The sequence below is a fragment of the Pezoporus wallicus genome, unplaced genomic scaffold, assembly GCF_028554395.1.
Source record: "Pezoporus wallicus isolate ANWC-B61680 ecotype Strahan unplaced genomic scaffold, APGP_CSIRO_Pwel_v1 contig_4816, whole genome shotgun sequence".
NCBI classification, from domain to species: domain Eukaryota; kingdom Metazoa; phylum Chordata; class Aves; order Psittaciformes; family Psittacidae; genus Pezoporus; species Pezoporus wallicus.
Window position 1 is genome coordinate 1,108,111 of NW_026640990.1, and position 23,691 is coordinate 1,131,801.

General features: G+C 38.2%; 1 protein-coding gene across 2 annotated transcripts in view; it reads right to left on the minus strand.

Moving 5' to 3' along the window:
• OGDHL (oxoglutarate dehydrogenase L) overlaps nt 1-23,691 on the minus strand; it is a 47,584-nt gene that overhangs the window by 10,047 nt on the left and 13,846 nt on the right. Inside the window, exons 5-16 of one of the 2 annotated variants that reach the window (XM_057421538.1) lie at nt 21,881-22,035; nt 18,865-19,011; nt 18,174-18,264; nt 17,495-17,674; nt 16,988-17,116; nt 16,434-16,613; nt 16,016-16,168; nt 15,527-15,629; nt 14,810-14,938; nt 13,612-13,762; nt 10,973-11,100; nt 1,121-1,299 (exon numbers count right to left, since the gene is read on the minus strand). In XM_057421538.1, the coding sequence (XP_057277521.1) occupies nt 1,121-1,299; nt 10,973-11,100; nt 13,612-13,762; nt 14,810-14,938; nt 15,527-15,629; nt 16,016-16,168; nt 16,434-16,613; nt 16,988-17,116; nt 17,495-17,674; nt 18,174-18,264; nt 18,865-19,011; nt 21,881-22,035 (1,725 nt within the window). Of the gene's footprint in view, nt 1-1,120; nt 1,300-9,516; nt 9,579-10,972; nt 11,101-13,611; nt 13,763-14,809; nt 14,939-15,526; nt 15,630-16,015; nt 16,169-16,433; nt 16,614-16,987; nt 17,117-17,494; nt 17,675-18,173; nt 18,265-18,864; nt 19,012-21,880; nt 22,036-23,691 lie in introns of those variants that run through there. The other variant, XM_057421539.1, reaches the window with a different exon arrangement.

Here is a 23,691-nt window from a genome sequence, read left to right on the forward strand (position 1 = left end):
CCCTTCAACTGAGTGCTTCCCTGCAGAGGTCCACCCCTCCTCCTGAGGGCACAATCAGGCTGTCCCCTCAGGATTCGTATGTCAAAAATTTAATTTATCAAAAATCTTGTGAACAGCATTAGACCTGTTATTCTTTATGCACAAATGGGCACAGAAAGACATTCATAAGATATGAATGCACCCCGGTATATCAGGACAGGATTATAATTGCATGGAAATAAACTAAATTGTTTGTGAGAATGGAAATGACGCAGTTTGTAGTGAAAGGGTCTACAGCATTTATACAGATGGAGATTGCCACTGTGGCACATACTATGATTTTCTTAGTAGAAGGCAAGAAACATACATGCATCAATTCACGAATGTTAATACATTTGAAAAGGGAGAAAATTAACCTAGCCTGACATGATGTTCATGTAATGTTTAAAAATAATTTAAAAGATTTGAAGAACAATTCTACTGAGGATATGAACTTCACATAACATCACATACAGAGCGTGCCCATGCCCTTTCCCACTATGACACTGTCTAGTTCTTTCTGCAAGCCACAAAGAAAAGAGAATCGACAGCTAGTGGAAGCATTTTCCTTCCCAGAAAGAGGGAAATTTCTTATTATATCACAGTTACCCAATGTCAATGATTTTTTAAGAAGTTTTAAAGTTGTTTAATGCCATTTCACTGCAAGAGAATTTGTACAATTTACACAGACCTACTTCATGCAAAATCAGACCAAGGAAGCAGTAATAGACACTAATGATTTCTTTCTTTTTGTATGCTAAGAATCCAGCTTTCTAGGGGTAAAAGACAGCATCATAGGGAAAGATACAAAAAAAAAAAGAGAGGAAAAAAAAGAAAAAAACTGGGGGCAAGTGGTACATGCCACTAAGGAGGACACAAAGCTAAGAGCTCTGAAATACTTCTCAGTTTTTTTTGGTTCTCACCAATCAATCTATACACATTTTTTCTGTAGCACTGAGACCGTGCAACATGCTGAATAGTGCCTTCCTCCCCCCCAGCTTTGTATTGCCACTGATCCCCAAGACATCTTTGGCTTTTACAGCCACAGCAAAGGCACAGTAGCCAGCATTTACGTCCTGCATAAGCCAACCAGTGGCCTCACCATTCCTTCCATTCCATGTGGCAAGAGCAGGACGATCCCGTTGTGACGAACCCACTTGGCCTGGCCAGAGCTGATGAACTGGTCTATTATACACTGTGCTGTGTTGTGGAAGTCACCAAACTGGGCCTCCCAGCACACCAGGGCATTGGGACTTGCCATAGCAAAGCCAAGTTCAAAACCTGAGAACCAAACAAACAGAAGAATTAGAAAAGAAACAGACCTGCTGAGAATCCTGCTAATTTCTCATTTAAAAAAAAACATTATTAAAACAAAACCAAAATGAGAGCATGAGCTGGATTTTTGTAGCCCTGCTATAAATCATGCAGTTTTCAGTAGTACCACTTCCATCAGAAGACTAGCAAATAACATTTTTCCAATCCTGACTCCAATCCTTCAAACTTTTCCTCAAGCATTTGAATATCATAGGTGTTTAAAAATGAGTAATTACAACCCCTCCCTCCACTCAAACTTTAGTTTGACGTTTTCCTGAGAGCTCACTGAGGTATGTACTATCTTTTCCTGTAAAAATCCACTTACAGTCTATTACTGGACTGTTACAAGAAGCTACTTGTTAATTTTATTACTTGCACAGCCCTGCACAACATTGTCTTTTTTTTTTCCCTCTCATGCAGGCGCAGAACAAAATTAATGGTGACATCCATCTTCAGTCAATAGGCAGGACCACGGTCTTCGGATCTTCAAGAAAGCTTGAACATAATAGGTGCATGGCAGATATATCTGGGGCTTGGGTAAACAATCTTTTGTTTGGCAGAGTCAAGGACCCCTTAGGTCTCTGCCTCAGTGGCAGAGTTATCAGAGGGCTCTTCAGGGGCAGGACATCACTACTTCAGCTAGTGAAAGCACAAAGACATAACCTCCTTCTCCACTCTGTATCAGAGATTTCAGGTGGTTTACATAACAGGTAAGTACAAAAATTTCCCCAAAGTTGTGCAGTTTGAACTGCAAACTCATCACTCCATACAGAGCAGAAGGGCCACATATTCCCACTTAGTACACCACGTCAGGTTAATACAGCAGGACATAGTGCAGCAGCCCAGCTGACAGCAACTCCAGTACTGTGCACAGAGCAAGCCAGGCAGCTTGCTGTGCACTCTTAAAACTTGCCAAGGACCAAACATAACTGAAAGCTCTTGACAGGCCCCACGACTATCTCTTAAACGCAGAAACAAATTTTTGCTCTCACTGAGAGACCCGCTGCAGTACAACAAAGCCCCAGCACTGAAACAGGTCCTGGGGAGATAACTGGCAAGAGAGAAAAGAAACCTAAACTGCTACTGCAATGTAAGCTAGATAATTGATTTCTAGTAGCTCTGCAAAGGTCAGAGATAGAAAACTACAAGGGTGCTTGCATACGCTACGCAGCCTCTACTGTGTAGCTTTAAAAAACATGCAGAATTTCGTGTCAAGTCAAAACATTAAAACCTAGCTGTGTGCAATGTACCTGTCTCAGTTTAATGATCCCGCTTAAATTTAAAGCATTTTTCCATACCATGTTCCATAGTGAACACCTAAATGCATCCAACAATATAAAAATATATATTTGATCTCTACTCATATTTTTCTTTCACACTTTGATATAGCTAGGCCTGGAGTGCTAAGCAAACACCTGTACGCATATTCTACACCTATAGTTTTGAAATATTAAACCCCCCCAAAAATTAAAGCTCTCAGTGAAAAAAGAATGCTATGCAGCACCGCTCTGGATGTTAAGGTTCTGACTGAAGGAAAATTGATTCAATAAACATATAGAATAAATATTTGCTGGATAAATACAGTTTATGTTGAAGTTTTTGAATTCTGCACACAATATAAAGATCTGTTTCCAAATGCAGAACTGCAACATGGGAAGACTCCCACTGAAGGCTATACCTGCAAAGCAACTACCTTTGCTGTGGCAACATTTTATTTAAAAAGCTATGATACTGAGTTGTAACTCTTTTTTCGAGTTATGGAAAGTATTTTCTAGACCCATAGGTGGCTATAAGCCAAATACAATCATAGGTCAGGTACCTAATATGCTTCCTAAATATTACATATCAGTAAAATCCAATACTGCTTTGTGAGCACCAGTATTCAGTAAACTACAGTAAACTCTTGCTAAAACTCAAAATCACTGGAACTATAGTTTCTAGCCCCGGCCAAGCCTACTATGCAACTCTTCTAATTAGAAGTTTCAGGAAGTTCAAAAAACTCAGGCTCCATGGAAGATACAAGCTTAGCATCTTGACATTCTCCATACACAGAAGGCTTCTTACAGGGTCACCTGCAAGTAATAGCTGACATCTCTCATATACTTATCATTTGTGATTCATACCCTAGTAACTGGAGGCTGCAGTCCCTCTAGGAGAGCTCAATTTTTGCAATTCAGTGGGTAAGAGAATTACTTCAAAGAGAACTATAATACCAAACAATTATATAAGCAATAATAGAAAAATACCTAAAGTACCTTTAAGATGGCCTGGCATTCCAAGCACTGAAAGATTCTCAGGCCATCATGAGGCAGAAGAGAACATGTGGCACATACAGCACATGAGTTACTTTAATGCTGTCAGTGGCAGGTAATTGACATAGCTATGGAGGAAGATTTCAAGACCAAGTCAAACCTGTTCAAACTTTCTTTGCCCTTTTTCTTTTTTGTTCAACTTTTACGGTACATTCTCTATCAGAGAGATACTCAGAGATCTAAGCTAAGGCTGACATCTTCATGTGCTGAACACCACAGACATACACAAGTAGTTCCTTCCCTGAAAACTTTACTGGAAAAAAAAAAACAAAACCCAAACAAACAAATGGGTGGAAGATGGGGGAGAGAGGGGAAGAAAAAAAGTAAAAAAAAGGAGAGTGAAGGACAAGCATTCCTGCCTTTAAAAAATGAGAACTAATGACATGTGGTTACAGAAAGTTTAAACTAACTTGTCCTGTTCCACAAGGAAAACCCTCAACAAAACTAGTGAGAGTAGTCATGGATCAAGTAAGTCCCTCTGTAATACAAATTACAAGAAACATCCTTCCAACACTTGACATGAAGTTTTGATATAGATCATCTGTGCATGAAACTGAAATTGCTTTAGCTTTACTCAACGATTACAGCTAAATTGGGACTACAGGATTTCTCCTGCTCCAGGATCAGGCTCTTCAGCCAGTGTCAATATACAGACTTTCCTGGAAGGTTAGCAGAGGGACAACTGCAGGACAAATTAACTGTGTAAGACAAAAAGCAACAAGAGCTTCAAGTGAAATGTTTTACTCAGAGTGAAAACAGTTTTACATATTGTTTTTATAGTGTGTCTTCACAGTCTACTTCTACTCTTTGGTAGTTCCAACCCAGCTTTTTGTTTACCAGCAAGAAATCCTTGAGTCGCTTGGCTTCTGGATTCCTGAACTCTGAACAGTCCATCCATGACTCCAGCAGATGCTCATGTTCACACCAAAAGGCAACTAGGAAGTTAGAGGCCAAAAGGAGACTGGTAAGTCAGACAGAAGGCCCTTCATCTTTGAGTCACCATGACAGTGCATTTCCAAAGAGGATGACTTTTGCTGACCATTCCTTTGGCCTGAGTGACCTTTCTTTCAGAACGTATTTTAAATCTCTGTCCTCCTTATTTATGCGATTCTATTCTTTTTAGCACAATGCAAACAGTGGGGAAAAAAATACACAACTCCTTCAAGGCGTGTTCCCAAAGGTATCTGAAAAACAGATTTCCCTAGATAGGCCTGAATCCCATTCTAATTTTACACAAGCATTAAGAGACCATTTCTACTGATTGGGTGACATGCTTGAGAAAGTATGCAATATGTTCAAGACTTACTTGTGCATATGCTGCTCTCTGTAAGGATAGGGTAATCTAGCTTTTAGAAAGAATGAACTGAGGTCTTGACAGCTTAGAGTTACCAATAATTACACAGGGCTTTTCAAAGAGTATGGAGCAATATGCTTATTTAAACCTTAGTCAGAGCACACACATAATCCTGTTTCATATGCCAAAATCACCCCTAAAATTCACGTTAAAAACAGTGTCATTTCTCATTTGCTACCCTGTTGTTGCCTTTGTGCCAATAATCTCCACAAGGTGAAAATGACCCAGGTGAAGCTGCATTAAAGGTGCGATCCTAACAGATACCTCTGCAAGCCATAAAAGTATCTGGAAAATATATTCAAATGTAATCTACACATTCTGATTAATACTTTGAAATTAGTTTTGCCAAGACTACTATTTTACAGAACATATGTTTGTGGTAAAGCCATCACTGGTACACCAGAACTCAATTTCCACCTGGTAAATGACAATGAGAGTTCCTAAAATTAAAGCTATTCCACCAGCGATTATAACAAGGGATTCTGTCAAGAATTACTTACTCCTACCTGCATGTGGAGAAAATCATTTAAAGAACAAGTTCTGAACTGCTAAATTAAATATATATATGTGTATATATATATATATATATATAGGTGGAAAGTCATCTAGACAGATACAGGTGAACAACCCAGGAGAAGGTGAGGTGTTTCTTCTGAAAGGGCTCTGTTGTGGCACTAGATGAGTCAAGATCAGGGAAGCTGACCTGAACTAGAAAGACCCCACAGTTCTAGAGATGGGACATAAACATCAGGGGAGCAGGTTTCTACCCAGGCCCCTCATGAAGGCTCAACCTCAGACCAGAGTAAAGGGTTAAAAAAACTGCAGCAGAGACTTGCAAACTTTTATTGTGTCTGCAGAGACAAGACCTGAACATTTCTTCAGAATTCTGTGCAAAGTTTAAAGGATTAACTCTTACACAGCTAGAAACAGAAAGGCTTAAGCTGTGAGGAAATCCAGCAACAAGACAACCAGGCTGCAAGGTGTAGCTTTCAAAGAATGACAGGTAAAAAATCAGCACACCAAAGGGTGGTGGTGAGCTACCAGCCAGCTCCTGAACACCAGGCAGCTACTCAGGCCTCAGTACACCAGGTCACAGGGGACCAGGACCCAGCACAGCAGTTTGGTAAACTTCCAAACTGAGGAGAGAGAGGAAAGAAAAATACACAGCACTTGACTAAGGTTGCAAAACTAATGTTTTAATTGCTGAACTTCATTAAGGTCCCTAGATGACAGGCGCAGCAGAAATGCTTGTTCCTATTAGTCCAGCTCCTGCTGTGCTCCCTTACTGTTCTTTTTGTCACTCTGGAAGAGAAAGAGGTGTTGTCAAGCAAAGTGGCAGCTTACGCAGCATATTATGCTGTTTTTTCCCCCACAGCACTTTTCATGATTGCTGTAAGAACTGTAGTTTTTCAATTAACATAAGTAAAACTACAGCTTAATTCAATATGATTTCAAAGTGACTTAAGGCATGAACATTAACTAATGGATATAGAGGGCTTATCAGTGCAAGGACTTAATGTCAGAATGAGGAAAGTTACAAATTGAGATTTCTGCTATGTTTAAGAGAAAATTTAAGCACAGGAACATGCACAGGGACATGCATCCTCTCACAAACTCAAACACAGCCCAGGAGAAAGTGAAGTTAACACCCATCCGGTGGCTGACCCTATTACACAGAAAGGCTGATGCCTTCTTAGAGCTCCATACAGATGCCATTGAAAACCTGGTCCTTGGTTACTTCAGTCTGTCATATTTCCCAACACAATTTCTGACATATAACTGCATTTGCTACTCGCATTCTTAAAAACATGTTGTTCTACATGAGTAGCAATACTACATATTTCATCCTAGAACTGTATTGTAAGAAAAGGTTAAATCAATACCTGTCCTCCCCCCTTCATCTTCTGTTTTGAACATGACCTTCCCTCTTGAAAAAGCTGTACTCCAGGTCTCATGGTTCAGAAATTTGCTGAACTACACACTAGTCCCAAGTGTGTCTTGCCTGCATATTCCCTGGAAGTTCCCAGTACGGGATGCTACAGCCCAAGGCTGCTCAAAACTCCTACTGAACCTGACAGAGAATCACACCTTGATGGACAATCAACACTGAGGGCAGTAAAGAAAGACTGGAGATTCCTTCAAGTATTTAAAAAACAGGTAGCATGGAGCACCTGTAAGTTAGTCTTGATTTTCTCCTTCATCTCAATCAGCAAATGAACTCAGACAAACTTTTTAGCTTAAATGACTTCACAGAGCTGTCATTTATACTACAAGACATTCAGACTCAGCAAAAGGGAAAATTTATAGCTAGATGAGTGGATGCACAACTAAATTGCGATAACCTGGATATAGCTAAAAATAGTAAACATAGGATGTCAAATAAAATTATCAGAGGTTGTTAAATACTCTGATTTAATGCCCCAGTACACACACTCCACAGCTTCCTTTGTACAAAACATAAGCAACTGTTTGAACTACAAGTTAACAAGACTGCCTTAGTTTTATTTAGAAGTGAAATCAGTCTTGCCAGAGTATCATTTTAATGGAGCAGTTACACCCCAGGTATTCCTAACCAGCTCAACAATAACTTGGTGCAAAGCTCACAGCTCTGAAGAGATGCCAGCCTTTGGTTTATGTACCTGCCAAGAAAATAATCTGTAGTTTTATCATACTGGGCTGTTCAATCCATTTTTACTTTGCTCTAATTCACAGAAACTAAGGGAATTCCCAAAATGCTTCTGAGGTGCTGCACGTTAACATAGTCATAAATTAAATTCTTAACACATTTTCATTTACATCCTCTCACAACCTTCTCAACTCTCACCAAACACTTTAGGCCACTAATCCCAAAGTGTTCCTTGTAACAGGCTCATATAGTAGGGTTGTGGTCTAAACCCAGCCAGTAACTCAGCACCACGCAGCCACTCACACTTCTCCTTTTTCCCCTCCTCCAGGTGGGACAAGGAGAATCAAAAGAATTTAAAACCCAAGAGTTGAGGTAAGAACAGTCCAATAACTAAAGTACAATATAGTGATAATAGAAAGAATACCAACAATAACAATAATGATAATAATAGGAAAGAACAAGAGAAGTAATGAAAACTCAGTAAACAGCAGTGATTCTCAAAACAACTGCTCACCACCTGGCGACCAATACCCAGCCCAACCTGCGCAGCAACCTGGGCCTTCCAGATAACTCCCCCCAGTTTATAAACTGGGCATGACGTGCTGTGGCATGGAATACCCCTTTGGCTAGTTTGGGTCAGGTGTCCTGTCTCTGCTTCGTCTTGGGTTCTTGTCCCCCTCCTCACTGGCAGAGCATGAGAGACTGAAAAGTTTCAGTCCTTGACCAGGGTAAGTGCTACTTAGCAACAACTAAAACATCAGCATGTTATCAGCACTGTTCTCAGACTAAAGCTAAAACACAGCACTGTACCAGCTACTAGGAAGAAAAGTAAGTGTCACAGCTGAAACCAGGACAAGTAGAAATAGCAGTTAGAGAAAATAAAGTGTTGGGGGTTTTGCTACACCTGAAGAATCAACTCATTGACCTGTAAGCACTCACTTATTCTTCCATGTACTAAAAAGGAGACCTGGTGATGTTACCGGCCAAACAGGTAACAATTCTAATAGCTCCTCTTTGACTGAGATACCACATGTTCACGCACTACTGCTTATCCCAACACTGTCTCTCTATAGATACAATACACAGGAGTAAACATGTTGAAAAAGCCTGATATATAAAAACTAGATAAGGAGAGAAAACTTAATTATAAAATCACTTCAACATAGAAACATGACATTTCTAGGGGAAAAAAAGATCCATCTCATCAACTCTTTCTAGAAATTTAATTTCCTTTACTGTTAGAAAACAGTTCAGACACAAGGGATTTAAAGTTCTTAACAACTAAAACTCTTGACATTATTAGTTTTGAAGAACCTGTCATCACATATGCTGAAGCAAAATTCCAAGACCTACTGATGTGTAAGTTTTGGAATAAAATCAAACTGCAACCACATCCAGACACGTCACTTTCACATTTGGATATGTTATTTGAATATTAAAAAAACCAACAACCAAATAAAACAAAACCAAAACCAGAAACCTATGACACACCCACTACATTTGCAGCTACACTGTAAATTGGCTCAAGTTAAGAAAGCCCAGACCAAACTATGAGAAAGAACAGGAAATTGGAAACAAACAAAGAAAGAAAAAAAATCACTCTCTGAAATTAAATTCTTGCTTTTTAGCTACGCCAATTATTTTTATTGTGTTTATACACATCCTCTCTTGCAAACAAGAGTTTACATGTTACTGTATTAGCTTATAGAGAGACAAACTTCTGTTCACACTGATTCTGCCACAGAGCTAACAAAAATACCTCCAGAATCTCAGCTCTTCAGCTCACACTAAGGCTTACCAATTTTATACCACTTTAATTTTAATATTATTAGCAATAAGTATTATGTAGCATAAGTAAAAATGACTAAGTAATCAGATTTTTGGAACTTCACAGCAGCTATCAATTCCCGTCTTCATCTCCTACAGTGCTTCATCCTTTTCCTTCACACTAGCTCTGAAATGGATATGAAAAAATATTTCATTATCTATCCACAGAATCAATAACATTTTTGATAAATTATCAGATGTATTGGTTTTGCGCTCCACATTCCTCTTGCCACCCTCATCATGTCAGTGAGGTTATCCATTCTCTGTGGCTGAAGGTAAAATGCCTGTCCACTACCAAAAATATAATTCACTATGAGTAATGCTATCACAAGTATTTGTTTTCTTGAACTAGCATGTTCAGAATAGCAGTTCAGATAAAGCTGGCATGGATTTTTATATCTGTATTACAAAGTGTCCTTGATTCTGTTGACAGTTCCTCTCCTTTTGGGAAAGGATTAGGTGCATGTTCCAGCATTGCCACGAGCAACCGCAGAAGATGGAAACTTTCAGCTGAATCCCAAAATTGTAAAATGTGGGGAGATGCTTGTTTAAGGGATGCCAGAACCTGAGAGGGAGAGCTCTGATACCTCTTCCATATATAACTGCTTTACAGCTTTTTTCCATTCTCTTTCTTGCTGAGCTCTGCTTCTTGTATAGCTATGTTATTCTCTGAAATTAATCTTCTCTCATTACTATGTTATGTCCCACTGAATACTAATGGGACTGATTCTGCGACTTACCCACCAAAAAACTACTTTAGTCTCCCAGTTTACAGTTCTGAAGTACAAGCAGGTTCTAAGCAGCCTAAACAAATACGTGTGTTATTTGAAGAGTGCAGAAAGTTTTGCAAAAAAAACCTGCAAATTCATATGGCTGATCCCACAGGCAAGGCATTAAAAATTTAAAGAAAGCAAACAAACCAAAGAAACAAAACCCAAGAGCAAACACACACACACACTAGCTGAAGTTTTCCCTCTAATTTTTATTTTATTCTAAAATGTTAAAAATAAAATATACATTAAAACAGAGACCCACCATAGTACACTGTAAGATAAAAACCTAAGTTGAGCTTAAAGGTTATACTACAATGATTTTTTTAAAAAACATTCAAGGTAAGAAGACGATAAGGGACAAATCGTACAATGAAGAGGGTAAATTTACTGAATCTCCTGATAGAACTTCTTTTATCAGGGGGTGGAGGGAAATCAGCTTAAGGCATTTTGATTGGATTTTAGGCCCCTGTTCTGTAATTCCTGGTTCACACCTGATCAAAAACATGACTATTATGATAATGTCAAAATATCACAAAGGCAGAGTTTGCTTATTATTAAATGCTACTAAGCAGGAGAGGTTTGGTTTTAGACTTGTCAAACTCAAGTAACAAAGTAAAACTTTGCACCCAGAAAGCTTAACCACATTAAAGCAAGGTCTGAAAAAAATACCTTTAAATTAGCAGTCATAATTTCCTACATCTTGTTTAAGACTTATTAAGGTCTATCAGAAAATTACCCCAAGACATACCTAAAACACCGTATTCAGAAAGGGAGCTGTTACACACGGTATAGGGGGCCTGCTGCTCCCAGAGATGATTCATGGGAACACACGTTCTCTTGTCAACTTCTTGATCATGAAGCACATGATGACGATGGCTGCAAATAGTTGTTGAAAGCAATTTATTAGTTAAAAAAAACTTTGGGCTTTAACAGACCTATTTTGAAAGACAAACCTTCAACCCTACGTCCTAGAAAGCATGCAAGCAACATAGTTACCTTTGCTTTACACACAACCCTGGTTTGGCTGAAATCTAGTGATACAGTTACCTGTCTAAATACAATTGCTGCACTACATGGACTTTGACTATACAAGCTTGATTTCAAGCACTCACGGAAACTGAAAATACCTTGTCCCTAGAAGAACTAGGGGGAAGGGGAAAAGGAGTATGGAGGTTGTTGCTATAGAACAGACCATTTAAAGTAAAAAAAAAACAAAAACAAAAAAAAAACCACCAAAAAACCCAAAACAAAGAAAAAACCCAAACAAAACCAAATGAAAACCCAAACAAACAAACAAAAGGATGAATAAAATTTTTATTAAAAGTGTTTCACTTTACCTCCCTGGCAAATTCTATTAATCTTTTCCTTAAATAAACTGTTATTTGTCTTTTATGCAAAAATGTAATCGAATGAAATCTCAGCACGAAGACTTGAAGCAGTTGTATCCTCTTTCCTGTTATTTCCATTCACATGCACCATTTACAGTTCTACAGAACACCATTAATCAACATTAGAATGAGGCACAGAGGAATGCTACCAAAACAGAGATGACTGAAGTAATTACTGTAATCCATTAACTCCCTGAGCAGACTAACTGAGTGAATCACACCAATATGTCCAGCTTTACAACTGCTAACATAAGGACAGTTATTATACTGGTAACAACTACTGTGTGTTATATAGATGCCAACACTGAACTGGTGACTGAATCTTTTTGTGCTTCCCTTTGCTATAAAACAAATGGTAGCAAAAGAGCTCTGAAATTTATTTAGCAGTCAATAATATAAGGCCAGGAAAACACAGAATATTTGAAGCAAAGCATAGGGAGGGAAGTAGACAGAAAGGGGAAAACAGACATACTAGACAGCTGTTAAGCAGAAAATCTTTTTGCCACCATTATGTTATTTTTGCCATTCAGCCAAAGATAGAAGGTCTAGCTAGGCGATAAGCTTCTTCAGCACAAAGTTTTGTGTTTCCCCAGCAAAAGGTGATTACAATGACCATAGACAGACAGCCAGAAATGTACATACAAGCCAGATAATTGCTGTTGTGCAATTCTCAGGTTTACTGACATCAAATCAGTACAAAATCAAGTCTCTCTCTTCCCCTTTCTTTCCCTCCAAGATGAGAAGGGGCCCAGTGGTTCTATCTGCAGCTTTATCCAGCTTCTGCCTATTGATAAGACTAATAAAATCCAGATGGCACATGAATCCTTAGCTAGTCTTCAACAACTTGAATAGGTTTTTATTTGAACAAGTTTTTTATTTTTTTCCCTATGTTGCTGTGAGCATAACAATTATTTTTATCTTAAACATCAAGAAAAACCTGGATGACTGTTCTGGAAAATCCTCTTCCACCAAAGCAAAGAACTGAGAATACTATTCTCATGACAAGTCTATAGGTGTGTGCTAGACACAACTAGGTACCCTCCTGAAACAAGTCAGTAGTCTGCTCAACAATGAACATGTATGTTCCTCTCCTAGGAGGGGATCACCACTTTACAAGACCACAGTACTGAAGTGAATGAGGATAAGAAATCAGAGGGGTAGGGGGTGGAAATGTCACGATTTTCAGTTTTGTTTTCATGTCTTGTCCAAAGGATTTTGTTAAACATGCCATTTTTTTATAGGAGCAAAAGAAGAATGTCCAAAAGACTGGATACTAAATGAACCTCGGCACAGAAACACAGCACTGTTCCAGAGAAGACAGGCACTGAAATTTATCTCTCTTTTCTGCAAGCATTCACAATGAAGCATAGTGCAGCTGCTAGTTCATTCACCCCCAGCAATGAGCTTCACATCAAAGGCTGCAATTAAACACATCGTTAACATGTTACTCCATGGAGAATCAGGTAAGGCAGAACTGTATATACTTTACCGAATTATCAGATTTTGCATTCCTTCAAGCTCCATAGTCATATGTAGTCTCAGTACAAAGGACCTTATTTCACTTTAAAAAGGCTTGCCAATTATCAACATGTTTGCTCACAGGATACCCAAGCTTCAGGTAGCCACCACTGGAATGGTATTTAAAAGACTACATGATCTGCATCAGCAAATACCCTTCTTTTACTTCTCAGCAATTGGATGAATTGCAGCTGAATTTTTAGTCAAAAAGCAGAAAGAAAAAATACATATTTCTTTTTTTCAGCAAAAAAAGGAAGAAAATATCTAAGAACATTTGCTCTGCTTTAAATACAATTCTTTAAAATGCTGCATACAGAGACACAGGAGATTCGATTACTCTTGAGTGCCAGAATGCAGAACATTCAGACTGATGCTGAACAGCCCCAACTTGCCCTTCCCCACAGATCACCATACTGTTTGAAAAATGCCAAGGTGTTTCTTTAAGTATGGGACAGCATTTAACAGTTATCATTGTACTCACCTAAAAGTACCCCTCTCCACATCCTGTCCGCTTAGTCGGACGTGGATTCCTTCTTTTAGAAAAGAGCCAAAAGCCATGTATTCTGCTAAGGCCCAGTCAACTACCCTGTTCTTGGTCATTTCCAAGCGGGCTCTCAAAATCCGAGAGAGACCTATATAGGAATAAATATCAAAAATCAATGGACTTACTTGAGAGGTCTTTTATATTCATATTGTATTCACCATCCTCCTTCCCCACTGGCTAACTCAAACATAGATCCTAATAGGGTCGACAAGTTGTTCTTCTAGAATTAAGGTGCTAGCAAAGTAAAATAACTTGTTTCCTAGGCAAAGCGTTGCATAATGTTCATACCTTGGTTTAGAAGAAGAAAATAAGACTGGCTGTGTCAGAAACTACTGAGGACAATAAAAAAAGACTCATGGTGAAATACTTCTTCCTAAAGATTTATTTTCACACCTCTAACACCAAGTACTGTTTTATAAGAGACTGAAAATATCGGCTATTGGGTTCATGATTTTTTTTTTTTCTTCTCTCTTTCTCACTCTCATTTTTCCTTGGCATTTGTCTTACTGGACTTCTGGAGATGCTGCAAAGTGAAACAGGATGGATTGATCAATACTACGAATATCATATAAATGGGAAATTTGTAGCAGCTGCCAACAGCTTTTCAGTTGGCAAACAAGAGCTGTTTTCTTACAGTGAAGGTTTTATAACTTGGTAAGACAAAACACAAGTTAGATATATTCCCACATAGAAAGTTATCTAACTACAAAAAAAGTGTCATAGGTGCACCTCATATTACCACTGGTTTTAGCGTTAAAAAAACCACATTAATAGTGCTTCCTGAGATGGGTGCCTTACTTTCCAGTAAGTCCACAAACCCGCAGCATAGAGGCAGCATTTACCACAAGGACTTGAAGAATGAAAGGAGGTGTTAACATTATAAAGAGACTTTTACCACCCTCAGAGGAAAATCTCATTAAAATGAGGTAAGGACCAGAAGTGGCATGATACTGAAAGAACATTATGCTGAGAATAAGCAGCAGGATGTTAACTGTCACATTCTCCTTGCCCATAGGATGGAAGAGTTAAAATAAAAGTCACAGGCATTTTACTCTTTAGAAAACAACCCAGCAGCAGAAACATAAAATCTGAGCAAGAAACCCAGCCACCAGGAGAAATGAAGAATATAGCTGACCTGCATGTATTTTGAAGTCTTTGACTGGCACTGAACTCGCTACATTGCCAATATGAGTCAGCAGGTCTTCTGAAATGCCAGTTGGAGGACAAGACATACTCTTGGGTTCTCCATCCACATTAAAGAATCCTGGAAGTAAAAAAATGTAGTGAGATGTTCAAGGACTGATCAAGATATACCTACACTATCTACAACTAATTTAAAAACTCACAACTCTTAAGACATTCTAAGCAGCAATCTAAACCTAGTTCTTCACCTTTCACTGGGAGACAGGATCGTTTTGATTATATGACAACAGAACTTAATCTTACAGGTACACAATGATTTTTTTTGTTTCTGTCTTTATAACCTGTGAAGTCCAACTATGTGGGCAGAGGCAGCCAATAAAAGGCATATGGCACTTCAATCCCTCAAAAAAAAATAATCTCTGAAGGCAGAGACACTATTAATATTGCAGGAAAAACACTTCTCTACTAAACTGAAAAGATATCTTTTTCAAAGTCACACCTTACTTTGCATAGTTTTTAACAAAAGCATCTCTTCCAAGCTGATCTGGCAGAATGTTTTATTTACTATTAACAGGGGCAAAACAAAGGTCACATATTCTGTTTTAAAGGAACACTGTCTGATAAAAAGAATTTAAGAGTCCTAGAATATGGACTTAAAATAAAAGCACAACAATATTAACACTAGGATAAGTGAAAGGACGCTCCTCACCAGGCCAAGGTGAATCGAGCCAGTGCTTGATATGTAGGATCTTATTATCTTTAGATCTAGTATATGCTTCTTCACATATTCTATCATACTTTGCAATTTCTTCCTGTAAAACAAAAACTCTCATTTTAAAACAGATAAACTTAACACCTTTGTATCTTACAGATGAGACCTATCACTCAGTATAAAACGCCCAGTTATTTAACTTCTGAAGAAAATCACAATTATGCAAACAATTCAATTTTATCTAGGATCAAATTGCCTTCTAGAGACATGCTTACCCACATTACTCTAAATAAATTATTTAGTTTATTAAACAAGTGCTACAAAGGAGAGTACCAAGAGCTGAATTTGTAAGTATTACTCTAGAATGAGACAGAACTGAAGTATCAAACATAGCTGACAGTCACACTTAAGCAAACATTATACAATGCCATTCATGTCTTCCTACTGACAGTTTCTTAAGTTTGCTTTAACTCTGCCAATATGTACCTCAAACTCCTGCAGTGTTACAGTCCCATCTGCAATCAGTTTGTCAGCATACTTCTTCAGCACTGGCACCTGCTTATGAATCTGCTTGTACATTAGAGGCTGGGTGAACATCGGTTCATCCATTTCATTGTGCCCCCTCCTACGGTAGCAAACCTACAACGGGAAAGATTGTTTCTGTCAGTAGGAAGAAATGTAAAATGCAATCTTTCCATTTAATAGTTTTACAGAGATTTTAGGAGGTTTTAGGAGGTATAAAAACAATTATCGATTCTTGTGGACCTATTACTGTTTTACTTTGTTTAAATAAAGAAACTAAAGGCCATTAAAATCAAAGTATGTTTCTTTACTGGGTCTTCTAACCCACATAAAAGCAAGAAAGTAGTACATAATACACAGAATGAAAAAAATCAAGACCTACCAAGTCAACCACCACATCTTTATTGAATGTGTTTCGCCATTCTGCAGCTACACTGCACACGTACATTACTGCTTCAGGGTCATCAGCATTCACATGAAAAATGGGAGCATTGACCACACGAGCAACATCAGTAGGATATGGAGATGAACGGGCCATACGGGGGTCTGTGGTGAAGCCAATCTAAAAATTCCAGAAAATTCCATTAAAATAAGTTGGGCATCACCCCCTACTTCATTTAAAATATTTAAGATTTGCATTTAATAGTCATTTAGACAGCAGTAGTATCAGCTTTTCATTTTGGCTAGCTAGCTACATTTTGTTTCCTTAAAAACAAACAAAACAAACACTTAATTCACAAATGGAATGAAATAAATATAGTTAATAAAATATTACTCAGTAAGAGTTGCTAGATACTATGATAATTTTCAGAAACATCCTAACCATTCTAATGAACAGAGGGGACAATGCACCCAGCTAATGAAAACAAAAATAAAACCAAATACACTAGCAACTATTCAGAAAACAAACTGATTGGAAAACGCTCTACTTGTTACCTGGTTGTTGACCACAACGTGAATAGTGCCATTCGTGGTATAAGATGGCAGGTCACTAAGATGAAATGTCTCATAAACCACTCCTTGTCCTGCAAAGGCAGCATCCCCATGCAATAATATGGACATAACCTAAAGGAAGAATTATACATACATATCCACACAGATATATTAGAAAGCAAAACTGCAATTTAATCCTCTCAGCAGGATTTTTTTGCTCCATATTTCTGTAATGCTTACAAAATAGAACTGTCTTTTTATAATAAACCAGAGAATTCTCAGCATTCTGCTGTCTTTGCTTAGTTCACAAATGAAAGAAAGTTTAAGCCTACTTCCTGAAGTTACCCTTGAGGTAGCATGTCAAAAACCTTATCTAGTTCAACAGGTGATATATCCCTTTTGTGTAAGAGGAAAAGAGAAAGACTCCGTGATACAAAACTACTCGTAAGCTATTCTTATTAAAAAAATGAAAAGCTATCACTAAGTGTTACTACATTAAACAATATTTACCTTCTTCCCTGCTGTATCTCCCCGATAAAACTGTTCAGCTTTTGTTTTCCCTTGCACAACGGGATCAACTGCTTCCAAGTGAGAAGGGTTAGCCATCAGGGACAGAGTGATTTTCTTGTTTGTTGCTCGGTTGATCCTCTCATGGTACATTCCCAGATGATATTTTACATCCCCAGATCCCTAACATGCAAAACATAGTCACAATTCAGGAATGCCATTTGTATCAGTTGCATCCTCTTGACTACACCAAAAAGTTGTGCTTTCAGTCTGAAAAATGCATCTAGCTAACTGTACCTCAATATGTACTATGAGCATGACACCATAATTTCAAACTGGAGCATTGCTCCTATTTTATTTTCAGATAAATATTTACAAAATATCAACCCTCCTTTCATTTATATAAAACGAAGAAATATGCTTAGGGATTACAAACTCAGTCAAATGACCTGGAACTTAACTATCCATAATCAGTCCTGAGATACCTTCTGCGTATTAGAGGTACAGTACAGTCTTTAAATTTGTTAAGAAACTTTGCCAAATCATATTGCTCAAACTACAAAAGAAGACATGCATTTCAGCAGCTGACGATGCTCTTTTCATAATAAACATGAGCAAAATGACTATAACGCTACCTTGAATGTTGACCTCTCTACACAGATCTATTGGAGAAGCATCTTACCTCATCAGCTGCTTCAAGTTTAGGATCAAACTGACAGAAGATCTGCTCCAGCTCTTTTCGGATTACATTAGCCAACACATTCAGTCTACCTCTAAAAAAAATTCCAAACACAGTTATGTCTCAAAAATGGTAATAATAGAGAGAACAGAATGAAGCTTATAAAATCAGCAAGCCATCCTGTCAGCAATTCACAAGAAGTTCACTTTGAACTTTTGAACCTGAAACCCTTCAATTCTACCCTTCTTCCCATTGCAAAGCTCCTCCTTGTTTACCCAAGTAGGCGCGATGAATTTTGTAGCTATCTAACAGTCTTAATATAATGACATTAATAATTAATTAAAGGCAGACTGCAAAAGTAAGTTTGATACTATCTTGCCAAGCCATCTCAGTTCTAGACTCTATGCAATGGGATAGATACCATTGCTGCTGCTCCATTTGCTTGCCCCTTCAAAGAACACTGAAGAGAGTTTTGCTAGCATTTACCTTTGAAGCCTGTAGCCCTCACTGACAGGTATTTGTTACACACACTGACAGGTATTTGTTACAGTTCTGTGTTTCCATTACTTGCTACGTCCAACTCTTGCTACACTAGATGCTCTTAATATCAAGTTCCTTAATAAACTTCTAGAACTCAAAATTTGTTTTAAGACTCATCTGCTGGGAGGTACCGGGAGGTATCCATCAACATTACCTATGAGGCATCCCCATTATAACATATTCAATTCCCATTTCACTGGATTTGTCAATGATGGTCTTAAGTGCAGGAATCATTACTTCACATCCTTCCAAACCAAATCTCTTTTCGGAAGACCACTTGCGAGCAAGGAAGTCTTCAAATCTTTGCCAAAAAGAAAACAAAACAAAACATAACCAAAACAAGAAACAGTGTTTATATTAAGCTGATGTAACAAAATCTTATTTGTTGTTAAACATCCTTTAGCAAATAACATTACATTACACCGTTTTAAAACATACGTGAATACACATGCTTTTAAGCCTCTGGAAGCAAGCCACGTGTAGAGAGGAGACATAGGAGAGAATTAAGCAATCTTTCTCCTCTGAGAAGTATTTGCTGGGACTTTGAAACAATTCAGACAGGAAGATGAGTCTCCACCTCAGACAAAATTCACTTCCCAAGTTAAACACTGCTCCTTCCTATGTACACAAAACATATACTGGCAACTGGGAAGGCTGAGTGATGCAAAGAAGTCTCTTCTATGGACTAAAGAAAACAGAACAGAGCCTGCATTTTCTGGAAGTAATAATTAAATGCTTGTAGAAAACCACAGCAGAAAGCACACCTACTTCACAGGTCCTATTCAACAGCAGGGCTCCTCTCAGACCATGTGATGTAACAGCTGGTAATGTGCCAGAAAGAGCTAGGACACTGATATTTCTGCCTCAGCTTCAGCTGGAAAAAGATGTCAATCCCAGACAGCTCTATGTTCTTTCATTCTTTAATGCATTTGGGCCAGAGGCAATGTGAGTGTTTAAAAAGTGCTTTTTAACAGACATTGAAAGGATTATATGTTGTAAAGCTTGGGGATACAAAAGGCAAAGAAAATACATCTTCATGAAAATAACTGTATTGGTTAAGTCATCTGTGCAATGCTTCAACTCATAACACTGCCATAATCCATTAATACTTGCCCTATTCCTCACTTAGAATGCTGACATTTACCTCTTTAGATTGAAATCCTAAAAGCAGTGAAATGAAGAGCTGCTGAAAGACTTTCCTTACCTCGCCCATCAATATACCCTTACAATTCAACCATCCAAGCAACAAGCCAGACCCTCAGCTGAGTTATGCTATCAGAATTCCTCAGGGAAGTCTGATGGGCTATGCCAGTTTATACAAACTGCAAGTGAAGTCCCATGTGAACAGCAAGTCCCACATGACAAATCAAAGTGGTGTACACACTGTTTTCTTCCTTACTGCTGCAGCAAGCCAGTACTGGACAAGCAGAAAGTTCATTATTTGAGGCAAACTGCCACTATTACAGAACTACATTGTTTTACAGTCGCATCTGTGGGGTTTACATTCTTTCTATTCTCCTCCCCATCCCACCTGGGGAGGGGAAAAGGACAGGGGTGAGCAGGCAGCTGGGTGGGATTGAGTTAAGCGGCTGGGCTTAAACCACGATACATTGTTTACTAATGCATACCCACAGTAGCTCAAAGATATACAGAGAGTACTTTTACAGGAGGAATAGTTAAAAATGACCCTTTGTTCAATAACATACAGTGAACAGGATGAGAACATACAGAGAACAAAGGATGAGAAATCTGACTTTAAAATTCAGTTTTGAGTACTGAACTATGTAGTACTTGGAATGAACATTTTTGAAAATGGTATTCTTGAGCAAAATTATTACTATCTGCTTTACAAAGCTACAAATCTCAAGAGCACAACCAGAAATTTGGCAGAAGATGAATGTTTGGCTCCTTCATGCTTCTAGAAACCCCACATCTTTCCACAGCTTACACAGGAATGAAAGCAGAATTCTTGCCTCAAGATAAATGGAGATGCTGAGGGCTTGTTAAACAAACTTACTCAAGTGCAATATTCACCTGACCACTAAGTGACTTTTTTTATTTCTGTTTAAATTAAACTTTTAATGAGACAATCTTGCTATAATATTGGCAAACAAAATACCTGGCAAAAAATATCTTCCAACACCTTCAATAAGTGTTTCATTTTTAAGTCTTTTAAAATAGAAGCTTAGCACAAAAATGTATTTTTATAAATTTCTAACTCTTGTGTTTATCAAAAGGATATACAAACTGTTTCAAATTGTAAGAACTGTAATAAATCATGTGCCTGAGAATACACTCTTGTTCTAGGGGCAAGACAGTAATTCAGTCTCTGGGATCACAGTATTTCCATACAGATTGCCACAGTGGAAGAGATCAATAAGCTGTTTCCAAGCATGCATTCATATATTGCAGAGACCAAAACCCCTGCTGCCAGGTCATGCAACCATACAGCACATCTTGGCATAACTCAAAAGAAAAATGGAAAAAACAGGACTTGAAATCACATTATGCCTCTCAAACCCAGTCCCATCCTGGCACAGCTTTCCAAAGAAACTGTTACCATCCCAGCAAGTCAAACAATGCTCATGTCAACACTTCACCCATAGAATTGCAGAATGGTTGGGGTTGGAAGCGATCTTAAGATCATCTAGTTCCAATCCCCCTGCAATGGGCAGGGACACCTCACCCATCTAGAAATTCTTCCTGAGCTGACCATTGGGATGGCTTCCTTTGATCATGGTGCTACAAAGATGCACAGTAGATAGAATACAGCAGCAGATCAGTATCCAGTGTTGTTCTGACACCTATTTTCTGAAATTATGAATCTATAGTACAGATGCATAATACTAGTCTGTTGAAACATTTTTTTCCCCAGCTTATCTTTGCAAGCCGATGAAAACATTGCCAGATACGCCACTAAAGGCTGCACAAGTGTTACAGAACAACTTGCCTTTTAAGGAAATGGAATACTAACATTCACTACACAGACCCTGACCCCACCTCACAGCACACACTTCCCTTTGGTATCACAGCCAGATTAAGTACACCCACTTGTACTTGATTTCACTTACTCTTCACCTCCACCTCAGCAATTTACAGACCACACTAGCTTCCCACACCAGCTTACATCCAGCAGTCATAGAGCAGTTCCAAGTGTCACCCCAGAATACCTCATTGAGCGCACCAGCCTTGCTAACAAAGTCCTTTTTTCCTCATTAGTGAACTTCATAACTCCCGGGGTCTCAAATTTCTGCCGGATCCATTGGCACTGCTCCACATCATTGATGAACATAAACTCCAAGCCAATGTGTTGGCAGTAGGTATTCTAGGATGTGAAAACAGCAACACATAGGCTTTGGAAGTTAGTGAGCCATGAAGAAACAAATATATTTTTCAAATTACATTTTCTGCATATATTATTTCTCTGAAAGCTATCTTTGTCTTCTTCCTCTTCCACTGTATCTTTCCCACAGTAATCCTATAAGCAAACATATTATTTTACTGAATCTAGTTCTGTGCCAGAAAACTTTCTCTACAAGGTAACATTTCAAAATTTGGAATCTGGAAGATTCTCATTTGGTTACACATTCAAGATAGGCCAATAAACCTGCCTTAAACTGACTGGCATATTCCACCTAACTCACTACTGTTCCTGAAGGTGTAATAGTCTTTGCTTTAGATGCACCAGCAGCAAGGATTTCATGACATTCATCAAAATTTACCCTTTTTTAAATGTCACCTGAAATCAAGCCATAAAGACAATGAGAGGACAGCTATGAAGCCTCATGCAAATTACCTGGTAACTGTCATGTCTAAGAAGACTGGAAATCTCAAAAAAGAAGCTAAGCAGCTAAGAGCAGAGAAAGGGTAGGGAAAAAATTCAAAGACGTTTCAGAAGTTTTACCTGCCTGCTGCATTTTTTCATTTTCTTTTTCTTACCTTAGAATATTTCTCCATAAAAATGTGTCCAAAATCCAGGTCAACAGAACTAAGACCCAATTTGAGTTTGATTTGAGACAAACCCACACTGAACACATCAGTGTGTGCTCTCTACTGCCTCTAAAAATGAATTTAATGTTAACTTTAATTAAAAAAAAAAAATCCAAAGCTCTGAAGAGGAAAACTAGAGTGTTGCTTCTCTTTGTTCAGTTCCTTGAGGTTTTTAGATTTTGCTATTCATTTTGCCTATTTATTTGCACATGACAATTTTCAGGGTTATTTCCTGAAAACTGCTGCACAGGCATGCAGTGCAAAAACCAGAAAGCAAATACAGAGCTCAATAATGCAACAGAAACGTGACTTAACAAGCTACCATGCATCAGCTAAGCTGATGTAATAGTCAGATGTGCAAGTCAATACATTCTCTCACACTTGCAACAGGTCAAAGCCATGAGCTCTTACATGCTTTTATTTTTACATTCTTGTAACTCAGTTCTGTATTTCACCCTTAAAATTATTTCTTCACTCCTAGTCCTTTTTACTCCTACGGATTTCACTACTATGCAACAGAAATATCTACAACTTTAGTACTCCAACATCCTGTTAAAAGGACAAAAGAAATATCCAGTACTTACTAGCTCATTAGTTTACAAATTCATTCCTACTCACTGTTTTGCTATTTGGAGTTCCCTTCTAATTATATTTATTCCTTCTAATTATATTTATTCCTTCTAATTATTTTTGCTTTCAATTATTTTAGCTTTGATAACTTTACATGACATAACCATATTGCCTGTCAGATAATGAAACTCTAGAAAAAGGACTGGGGATGGAAAACTAGGACCATCACTGTCTACAGGGTACAGCTGGGCTTTCATGAATTTAGTACCCATACCTCGTATTTTCACCTAGGTAGAAGTCTCATTAAAGCAAGGGCTCTGAGAGCAACCCCTGCACATCCTGAGTAGTAAGATGCAAAGGTGTTTTATCTGTCATAGAACATTGAAAACACAAGTTCTAAAGGCTCTATTCCTTTGAAACA